This window comes from Perna viridis, chromosome 1 (genome assembly GCF_037379345.1).
Source record: "Perna viridis isolate PV_CMFRI_1.1 ecotype Kerala chromosome 1, ASM3737934v1, whole genome shotgun sequence".
In the NCBI taxonomy this organism is placed as follows: domain Eukaryota; kingdom Metazoa; phylum Mollusca; class Bivalvia; order Mytilida; family Mytilidae; genus Perna; species Perna viridis.
The window spans coordinates 55,541,284-55,553,009 of record NC_142445.1 but is presented as its reverse complement, the minus strand read 5'-3'; the positions used below and the strand labels follow the sequence as shown (position 1 = coordinate 55,553,009).

The 11,726-nt window shown below is 34.4% G+C and overlaps 1 protein-coding gene across 1 annotated transcript; it reads left to right on the top strand.

The window, feature by feature from the left end:
* Positions 1–1,482: 1,482 nt before the first annotated feature.
* Positions 1,483–7,890, top strand: LOC148629453 (uncharacterized). Its single transcript, XM_088575335.1, has 8 exons — positions 1,483–1,713; positions 1,902–2,030; positions 2,200–2,432; positions 3,214–5,201; positions 5,465–5,632; positions 5,945–6,225; positions 6,709–6,894; positions 7,310–7,890. The coding sequence occupies exons 1-8, from the start codon at positions 1,483–1,485 to the stop codon at positions 7,604–7,606; spliced, it is 3,513 nt and encodes a 1,170-aa protein (XP_088431461.1). The 3' UTR covers positions 7,607–7,890.
* The last annotated feature ends 3,836 nt before the right edge of the window (positions 7,891–11,726 follow it).

Sequence of the window (11,726 nt, the reverse complement as noted above, 5' to 3'; positions counted from 1 at the left end):
GTGACAACATGCATGTGCATGTATGCACATGCTTCCATGCAAAGTTCAAAGTACATGTATTGTCAAATTTTTTACGAAATCCAGCATATCATAACCCCCGAGTCGCATTTTTTTTTTTTTTTTGGTTTTGTTTGAGAATCCCTGATTCGTGGTTAAATCATTAACGTTTTATTTGAAGTCCACGCATATAAAGAAAAATGCAAAAAAATATGTATGATTTTTGTATGTACAAAAATAAATCTCAAAACCTTACGTCCTTTCGTCAAAACGTAAGGTGGACTCGATACTTTAAATGTGTTTCTGGCCATAAAACAGCCCGCAAACTACATAAATTGTCCGGAAACAATTCCGTGTTATACAATTTTAGTACATTTTAGAAATTTGCAACTTCAAACTCATTTTGCAAAGCCTATGTTGCAGATTGAATCGATGACGTTGTTTTTATTTTATTTGTTATTCAGTACAGAACATTTAGATATAGATTGAAATATTTTACGGTGTCTCATTATCTCTTATTCATTGAAAATGCACTTAAATTAAAGCAATTTTGAGGCATTTTTGCTCAGTGATTAAATAGTCAAATTTTGTCGGAATAAGTTATTTTTTACATTTTTGACATTCTATATACGTGGTCTTTAAATGTTACTTGTTTCCCGATACCTACAATAAACGATTTCACTTAAATTCCTTATCAAAGTGTATTGTGGTCGATTGATCTTTGCCCCCTCCTCTAATTATTGCAAAATAGCAGGAAAAGAATTATATTCAAAAACTACATTGATTTATCTTTCCATTGACATATAATATAGCCTATATCGCTAGGCCCATTAAAGTTCGAAAAAATCCTTCGTCGTCCGCTGCACTATATAGCAATCGTCAATCGGGAAGTTGAGGTCGCTTCAGTCAGAAGTTGCACATCGCGGTATTACATACCTTTATAAAGTTTCTGTGGTCAGTTGTTTTTATGCAAAATGCTAGTTTTTTTAGAGGCATGATTCTTATGTAAAGATATCCACTTTGGGGGGCTGGCCTCTTTCCTTTTTTTTCTAAATACTTAATATTTAGAATACCTGTAGCGGAATTGAATTCTGACTTACCCATATTTTATGTACTTATATCTTAGAAAAAATACAACATCCCATACAAAAAGACGAGTATTTATTTAACTTATATCTTACTTTAAGACAATGTTGAAATGAGACCAAAATTGAAAAGTACCATTTTGAAGTGAATTGTGTAATCGAAGCATAAGAAAGTGCACAGTTATATACAGATGTAGTTCATCTACAAAATTTAGGTCAATAATATAATACAGCTTATAACGATTTTTAAATATATTTAGAGATTTGTAATTAATTCAGAAAGATTAAAGATTAATATTTAATCAGGTTATTGGAATTGCTGAACTCTCGCCACATTTATTCTATACCTAAACGATTTTTATTTGAGCCGAGAAAAAAACAATGCATAACAGCACATGAAATGGGGAGCTCGGCGTCTACGGATAATAATGACCACAACAAAACAAAAAAAGGAAAGAAAAGTGAAGAAGTTGACAAGAATAAAAGAAGAAAAAACAAAGTACAGTTTGTATCTAAGGCGCAGAAGGGAAAAAACAAGCAAGCAATCAACAACGCTAACATAAAGACGAAAAACGGAAATAAGAAACCTATACAGAAGTGGGATGAACCAAAGAAACCTAGGCCTAAAAGGGTGCGTACATGATTACACTAACCAAAAGTTTCGTGTTAAATTTAGAAGATTTCAATGTATAAACAAAAAATCTGTAATAATAAAGAAGCAACGGTTTCTTTGTCGAAAATAGCTTGGTTTGTTGTGGTTATAAAAGTTTTTGACATTTTAATTTCGCCAAATATTATAGATCATACTAATTATTTCAGCCAATACCGACTAAACCTAATGCAAGGAAGAAGAAGGGTGAGCCTCCACCTCCGAGACCTCCGAAGTTAACAAGAGAGGAACTGCTTGGTGACTTGGACTTTACAATTATTGACAACCACGCATTAAATGTAAGTAGATATCACGGAGAAGGAGTTCATGTACTGTCGTGGCATTAATATAAGTTCCATGTTTGCTCAAACAATTCACACTTCATCCTAATCGAGTCGTCTTGAATTTCATATGTGCAATTAAGTGAAATATGTTTCAAGTCTTTTTTTATTGGTTTCATTATTACAGGCTCCAAATACGTTGTTGCTTAAATCCTACTGGGACCTTGTGAAATACCTGACGGAAGACGACGTGTGGGATGACCTTTGGAAAGTTCGATCTATATTTAGATGGATCACGTCATACAACATAAAGAACCTACCAATTGATGTTGAACCACCGGCAAACTCACCATTAGAATATTTCTCTAAAATACAATGCGATATGGGGAATTACGCCAACCTCTTTTGTATCTTATGCCAGTAAGTGAATGTCTTTTAAGTAGCAGTCTTTCTAAAACCAGACAAGAGGTGATTCATGCATGTTAAAAACCCACTGAATTCAGTTTTATCTCTTGTTCAGAAACAAATACTTATCACATAACCAGTCTTAGCGTTTCATTTGGTTGTTGCGTTTTAAGGTAAAAATTACAGATTGTACATAAAATTGTCACTTTGCAAGAGTTATCATTCTTGATTTGATTTCATTTGGTTGATTCATGTGGGAGATGAATGATTTTCTAAAAAGTGCAAATCTAAATGCAGAAATGATTATCATTATGTGAAAGTATAGCATATGTATACTGAAAAAGCATGGTTTGTTTGATGGGTTTTTCTACACCATGAATCATGTTACCATTGGCAGTGTCTAAATTTTATGTGGACTGGTACTTAAACTCAATTGAAAAGCGTAGATCCATCAATCCATCCATCCATCCATCCATCCATATTTAACAACTTTTTCCACCCTGTACTAGATGACCGAACTCTTTGCTGACGGTTCCGTTGAACCTAACTATAATTAAAATATTGGGTATACATCGCTTTCCCCTACCTTTTTTTCGAATTTCAAGTCAGTGTCTTGATTTTTAAACGGCTTTTTTGTACCGTAGGAAAGTAACGAATAGCAGACGCAGTAAAGATTATAAATGATTTGGTAACATTTTTTTGGTGAATTAGATTCATACTGCAAACGTCAATACTTACGACTTTATATGTCGAGAAACTTCAAACAATCATTATCATATCATGTTCACCTTTACAGCCTGGCAGATGTACCCTGTATGATAATTGATGGGGTAGCAAAAAGTTCTGGCTACAAAATTGGGGAAAAGCTGCACAAATATAAATGCAAAGCCCAGTGGAACGCTGTGTTGATCGAAAATGAATGGTTCCCTATCGACTTATTCTGGGCTTCAACTTGTGTGGCATTAAACTCGGGAGATGCTAAAAAGCTAGCAAAAGATAAAAAGAAAAACAAAGAAAATGGTGAAGCAGAGGACAACGAAGATACAGAGCCTCCGGTCGAAGAAATAATAGAAAAACCAAAACCGAAATCAAAGAAGAAAAAACTAGACAAAAAAGCTCTGATGAAAATCAAACACACAGAAGAAATTGATGAGTGTTACTTTCTGACCGAACCTAAAAATCTACTTTGGACACATTTACCGGACAAAGAGGAATGGCAACTGGTCAAGAACCCTATGTCATTTTACGAGTTTGAAAAACAAGTGTATGTTAGAGAACGGTTGTATGAGATTGGAATCGACATTGAAGGAAAGCATAACCGCCAGTGTAAGCACAGGACAAAGCAAGGAAAGGCATATGTCGACTTAAATCTTCCGCCGCGCTGGGCAGCCAAAATGCAATTTAAGACCAATTTCTATCGTTCGAAATCCACTGCTTTTTGTAAGGAAGAAGAAGACGTATCATTAGAACATTGTGTTGTATGGGAAGTAAAGGGAAGTACGCTGCAGTATGACATCAATATTCCGGTGTACGGACAATTCAGACTTGACATATTCGCCCGAAACCCAATGATTCGAGGTTTGAAAGACTTTGATCTTATTTGTTCTTATATTGTATACAGTCCAATGCCGGAGCGGGTCGAGATACCTCTCCCCGACCACCCGCTACTAGGATGGGGTCAGAATAAAGAGTCGAACAAAATAGGTCTTAAACCTGTCAGCCATAAAATGTCTAAGTTAGGAACTGATAGTGGTCAGTGCGAATTCCGATTCAAAGGTGCTAAAAATCTTAACATTGATGTCAGGCTAAAACATCGGACGGTTGATGAGGGTTCTTTGTCAAAATATGTAATGACTCGCTGGAATGATGGGGAATATGTAATAAACACAAGGTTACCAAAAGAAGGTTACTACGCACTCAAAATATATGGTAAAACATCTGAGCCCGGAAAAACAAATATTTTCAATTATCTCATTCGTTGCAAAGGAAGGAAAATAAGGGATGAACCCTTTCCAGTAATGTGTCAAAACATGTTAGGAGAATCTGTGTTAGCAAAAAATCTTGGCATTAGAATTCTAGATAAGGATAGTGGTATAACAACAGCAGGTAAAGGGCGAGGGAAGCTACATCTTTGTCCAGAGGGACCGGTTCAGTTGATGTACGAAATACATACTTTAGATGCAAAAGCTATGAAACGTGTAAACTTAATGGTAAAACGGGAACATGGTGTAGAAAGTGTTCATTATATCTTGCCGGACCCTGGAGAGTACGTTTTGACCGTATATTCATACAAAGATGAGGACGAATCTAAATTGTATGTTGTTTATACGTCTTTAATCCATTCAACTGGTAGTGTCGGTGACAGTGTCTTTACACCGCGGCACGCAATAGGTGACAATGAAGAATTCTGGAATGGACACCATGATATTCCAGTGGAAACGATTGAAGCTACAGATAATGAACTTTATCTACCATATCCAGAAAATTTGACGTCAGATGTTGTTGCATATCTTGATGTAAACCAAGGTAATGGTCCACAGAAAAATACACAGATTGAAAAGGTCGTAGTTGACGAAGAAACTTTGTTCAAAGTCACTTTACCGGAAGTAAACTACTGCGCAGTGAATGTATATGAGAGAAATGAGGGGTACTTTATCAAAACTATAAATAAATACTTCATTATAGCGGGAACCGACGGTAGCAGCGCCTTCAATCCCGAGGACGATGAAAGCATGTTATTTTCACCAACACCGGCTCCATCCGTCAATGCTGATGAAATTGAGGGTAAGTTTATACCAGCTTCTTACAAGCTTAGTGCGAGTCTTTACTGCATGTGTTGTGTGGTATTAAATTTCATACAGTACCATTGTAAGTCAGTGGGCTATTTATGTGTTCGTTGTACATGTTCCACAACAAAATGTGCTAAAACTGATGCTTTTTAAAAAGTAAACACTTGGTTTATGATGAATGTGGAATCTTACTTGACATATTAAAACAACGCACTATATAGCTATTACAAGAAATTATATCGATATATGAAATTTTAGAAAAAAGAAACAGCTATCTCCGAAAGAAAATGAGGGAAGCTGAGTTCTATAAGGATCCAGACGTTCTGAACAATCTGATTGCTCAGTATGAGCAGCAGAATCCGGAGCAGGAAGATCCCGTGATAAAAGTCGTTAAAAATATGGCAAAGAAATTGGAGGCGAGGCAAGGTTGGTGTTAAAAAGTTGTTAAAGACTATATATACTAGCCACATTATTATTTAAATATTCCCCCATTTCGTGTAAACACTATTAAAAAACTCGCCTTCAAAACAAACTGAATCGTTTTTGCATGTACATTTATTGTTAGTAATTGGAACAAAACATCCATATTAGTATTTGATACCCGGGTAAAAATGTTTTATATACATGAATAATTGTCGACTTGCCAACATCATGAATATGGCAAAAATGGTCATATGTCAGTTCCTATATATTAAAAGTGGTATGGTAATCAGTTTGTTATCTCTTATCACGTTTCAGCTCTACTAGAAGCATATGAATCAAGAAATTTGCAAGACGTTGAAAAAGGAATTGCCATGGCTCAAGCTGCTAATATTGACGGATCCTTGGATTTCGAAATAATGCACGCCAAAAGATTATTAAATAGATTAAAAATGATTCATAAAGTAAGAGAAACTGTCATGGAAGCTGATGGTAGGGCTGTGGGTGAGGGGAGAAAGTATGCAAACCCACCAACTCCTGTCAAACACTCCCTCATGGCGACATTGGTTCTGCTTGGCTTTCATCCTTTAGCTGTTGAGGTAATTAAAATTGATGTAAAACTTAAATTTTGTACAACTGTATGACAATTGTCCTTGTGGTGATATATGGGTTTCATGTTGATATGGCATGTGATACAGGTTTTGATAAGTTATGTTCAGTATATCGTTCATGTATACTTCTACTGTACTACAAGTGTATTCCGAGCTGAGGTACGATATAGTGTGTGCCACATAGACCTATTTTGCGATATAGGTTTTCGAAATAGCGTTCAAAATCACTAAAAATACACATACAAAACACATATTGTTATCTGAAAAATGAGATAAGAAAATATGATGAGCGAGAGATAAACTTTTGTTAGCTTAATATCGGGGTATTGAATATTAATGAACCTCCAAACAACTTTAAAGCGCAATTACGTTCACCTTTACTTTTTTTCTCATATGTATCCTTAAATGTCAATTATTAGTGTGTACTTATATTCATTCTTAGAACAACAAAACGTATATGTTAATTTCTAGAATTGGAATACGGCTCAGGGAATTCTGTGGAAAATGGACAATGACTCCATACAGAACAGGATTGCTCGATTTGACCCTAGAATGTGCCCTTTGGAGTTTGCTTTAGAGGCGAAGAAATTCCTAGACCAGTATACTTTAGACTATATGAAGACAGTCAGTCCTTTAGGCACTGCATTTTATGTCTGGGTTAGTATGGAGATGACATTACTAACGTGTAGGCGTGTGGGTTAGTATGGAGATGACATTACAAACGAGTAGTCGTGTGGGTTAATATGGAGATGACATAATTAGTGAGGAGTCGTGTGGTAACTGTGGAGATGACATTACTAACGAGTAGTCTTCTTTTGCCTTTAAAGTCCTACAAGTTGGAAGATACACCAAGCTTGATCGTTTTACTTTTACATGCTTTAAGAAAATTAATTAAAGGTTCAAGAATGTATCAAACATTACCTAAAACCTTTAGGATTTATTCGACAGTATACAGCAATGTAGGAAATTCCTTAAGCAGATATATTCTATTTATGACCGCAAATCTTTATCAAGCCAATAAATAAGCACACGCCAATTACCGTTAAGCTTACCATATAAAGCTTTTTTTCAGTCCACCCAGATGATAAAAGAGATAGAGTCAACAGCGGGTACCTTGGGTGGAATTGGTGAAGTCTATCATGACAACGATGTTCAGTCTCCTAATTACAGCGAAACCAATACAGGAAGTCGAGAACCAGTGGTTGCAGGAATAAGTAGTTCAACAAACGAAGAACGTCAAAACATGCCCCCAATCAATAATCCTCCTAGTGGACATATGGATAGTAACATTAATGATGCAAGAAAACCGAAGACTTCAACATCTGGCGATTCTATACAAGTGCAGTCCTTATCTGAAGAGTATGGATAATGATAAATTGTTTACATTGTAGAAATTGTTTCAAACAACAAGCAAGATAGCCATCTTTTACTGTATCCGCTTTTGATTTTGCTAGCTTTCGGAACAATGTTTTGTTAAAGAAACAAGGTTATCTTTCTTTTCTTAAACATAATAGTTCAACATTTTCTTTTGCGTGAGAAACTAGTTCAAGAGGATATTTTTGCAAAGCTTGCTCTTGTAGAAAAGTATACATGTAAATAAAAGTTATTGAAACGACGGAAATATCCCGAGAACAAGAATAATAGATTACATAATCATAGCTACCTTGTCATCACTATTCCAGCTTCTTCATGTCAATCATATCTGTAGTTTACACTGGAATTTTGTAATAAATTTGATAAGAATTTACATCTTTTTTTTTTACTTTCGGATGCTGCCAATGGTCAGGTGTTCTGTGAATGATAAAGTTCGTAGCCGTAGGTAGGAGATAGCTGAAACATTTTATATTATATATGGCGAGACGTCGTAGACTTGGTAGTAGTAGACACCTCGTTTGTGTCTTGGACTGTGGTGCTTTTTGGAATTCAATCTGTTAGCTATGAAAATGTATTATGTACATGTGTGCATTATTTATATTTTACAGATTTATAATGTTTTAAGCAGTTTTTTTATGCTATCGGAGTTGGTTAAATCTGGGCATTTGAATGGATTGGTATTCTCTACATTTAACAATGTCAAAATAGAATAGTTCAGTCTGTATCTAATGGATGATTTGGCATTAATGAAATTCAGTAGCAAAAATGGTGCATTCTAAGGGAGAAATCATTTGATTTCTGCAAAATGATTATTAATGGGAAAGGTGGGCTATGATTAAGTTTGAAAAAAAGCCAGAGGGCGGGACTTCATGATATGTGGAAACGATACCTTGTCAAACGAATAAGCTGGATCAGAAAACTTACTTTTATAATTTATGATGGTGCAAGCACATGACAATTTTTGTGTTTAGAGACTCAGTAACCAGCACCAGTAGAGGACCTATATCATAAGTTGTAGTTAAAAAGACTGTTTGAACCAATAACAAATGTATCCGAGAAAATGACTATTATCGCAATAATCAAGATATAAAAACATCTTAAAAATATAAACTGAGGTATACTTAAATAATTTACTTACACCTATTATATGTGCAACTCCTAAAACAGTCTTTGCAGACCGCCTGTTGGAAGGGATATTGAAACTTTGGCTCATCATCCGACTCGGCACAAGGGTTCTTCATAGTATAAAGCAGAAAACATTGCCATCATTCTTCTACGTCCAAACATCACAGATGAACCTTACCAATCATCTCGCATAACTGTCAATATCAAATAATAATTTATAAACATTAATTACAACAAATTACATAAAATTCACGCTTACCTAAGTTTGGCGGTATTTTGGCACGTGCTAGCAGCTTGTTTATGACGGATGTTGTGTTTTCTATAAGCAAACCTTTGACATATAGCTGTTGTGAAATATTAACGTATCGATGAAATAATACATCTGGATATCTGTAACACGGTACTTCATTCAATAAACTGGAGTAGCATGCTTTTAGATCGTTATAGGACTATTTTATGATGTATCTTACTTGTATCTTATAAATTGTTTGTCTAAATACTATCTGAAGGTTTCACTGTGTTAACTTCGAGTTTCGAAGGGCTAACGTAATTCATAAGCTGCAAGATTCTAAAAAAATATAACTGAATTAACATATACTCCATATATAATAAACGGTTATTCGTCGACACATTTTATTTGATGGTGGGGAAAAAAGCTGATGGTCCGTCAAATTTACAAAATCGCGTCGATGTGGACAAGTTTCTTCATTGGATCATCACCATAGAAATGTAGTGAACAAGAACAGTCAATTGTCACTTATGGTACAAAGTTACCTAATTTTGAAATTCGCCACCTCAGTGTTGAAATATAATACTAACGGTAGAAAACAATAACACGGTTTTACAACCTGTCATGAGAGTATTAAAATAATCTTGGAGAGATAAACCAATTAATAACTACTTTCATCTTATTCGTGAACCATTTCCTGGTTTTCAACTTTAGCCCTGTTGTTTTGGGTGACAACCAAACCATAAGTAGTTGGCGCCGGATTATCATAATTATGATTTTGAATATAGATATATACGCCGCTCACACCCATAAGTCATAATTCTAATTTGCACCAAAGTTAGTTTGAGAGATAAGCATTCTTGTAATTACGTTGTTAACACGCGACTTGTTCAGTTAATATTGATGTATGTTACGATTTTAATGCTCTTGTGGCGTACCAAGATAAGACTGGTTTTACACATTTTGATAAATTAATTTTCATATCAATTAATACATCCGTCCTTAATACACTGAATTCCCCTTAGGAGAACGGCTGAAGACTGTGATCCTCGGCCTAAAGATCTATGAACGTGAACGTTTGCGAAGAATTTTTGGAGCAGTGACCCAGCTGTGAAGCCGCTGGAACAGGATATGAAGTTTTAAGTTGGCACATATGCCAAGTCATGTAGCATTTGGTATAATCTTGCATAAATATGATCTGTGGAAATGATTCGCGCGTGTATCATTAAGAATTAAACCTCGGAAACTCCATTTTATCATTGTTTTACCACGGACTGGCCTTTACTATTAAAGCATTATTTCACCCCGAGCAAATTAACGTTTCTCAACCCTTTCCAATTTGGAACTTTGATCAATTAAGGTAAACGTAAAATATATTGTTCGTCAGTCTGGTCAGTCTGTGTGACCCTTTGATTCACCGGTACAAAATTTTTCATAAATTAATTACCTTTTATAATCTTTTTTTATCAAATATTTATACACCTAATTAATAAGTTTACTTTCAAACGCGGAATTGGAAATAAAAAAAGAACATTTGCAGCATGAGTAAATTCTGTAAATAAATATTGCTCAAAAGGTTGTGCGAGATAGCAAATTAATTTCGTATTAATGTGTTTCTAATGTACAGTTTAGACAATAATAAGTAATTTTTCTCCCATCAATATATTTCAGTACTTTCCATGTGTGTTTTCGTTATCAACACCCATGACACTTGTCTATACATTTGTTTACATATCTAGTCAATCTAATGGTCATTTATTTCAAGAAGTTTACAATCGCAGAAACAACCTGCTCATCTTTTAACGGTATATTACCGAGACAAGAGTTTGACATTAAAAATTCTAAAATTGTAACTTAATCATCTATCAAGGGTCAATTGAAAAAGGATGTTCTTAAACATTATCGTATTTTGTAAATCTGCCATTGAATTTCAAATTAGATTTTCAAATATAGTAGGAATGTCCTTGAAATGGTCACTCAATGACAACGAAATAAACTAGAAAATTACGATTTTCCAACGGCGCCAAGTGCGATATGGATTCACGTATTTTCACTATCTGCAAAACTAAAAAATATCTCTTCACAGAAATGTTATAATAGTCATTGGTACAAAAGAACCAAGTTTTATTTCCGAAAAAGCTCATAGATGGAAGAAATGCCAAGAAGACAATTCAATGTTTATTGTCATTTTTTAATGATACTCCTGAATAAACTGTCAGGAAGCAAAGTAAGTATTGTAATACAAAAACTGTATTAAAACAATATTCTGTTTTGTCAAAACGGAATGGGGAGTAGAACTAATTCTTGAAACGGTATTATTTTTACTTGACATTTTAATTTTCAAAACATCTCAAAAGTCACATGTAAGGATTTTATTAGAGTTCCGGTCCGGTGTTTTTTAAATCTCAATTTAATTCAACAATTTGTTCCTTGGTCGACACCTTTGAAGTTAACAACACAAGAAATATATTTCGAACAAACGCTTTATATATTTTAGAACCGCTTGTTTTCTTTTGAATTATTCTGTGCACAACGTAATTATAAAAAAAAATATTAAAGTGACCCTTCATATTCTCAAATATTACAAAAACTGAATAAGATTTAACAGTATCAGTTCATCAGAGATCGATAAAACGCACAATTCAAATGAGTGTAAGATGGTGAGTTTTTAGGAACGGTGTTGATTTAAAAGGTCCTAAAAATTGCCTGAAATCAAATAAAATGTAAAAAAAAAAAGAATTATGAATAAAAAATTATTTTT

Bases quoted from the DNA above. Each gene is read 5' to 3' on its own strand.
- LOC148629453 (XM_088575335.1), top strand. From the start codon at position 1,483: ATGGGGAGCTCGGCGTCTACGGATAATAATGACCACAACAAAACAAAA. The intron at 2,031-2,199 runs GTAAGTAGATAT...TCATTATTACAG, and splicing joins TTGACAACCACGCATTAAAT to GCTCCAAATACGTTGTTGCT. The intron at 2,433-3,213 runs GTAAGTGAATGT...TCACCTTTACAG, and splicing joins CTCTTTTGTATCTTATGCCA to CCTGGCAGATGTACCCTGTA.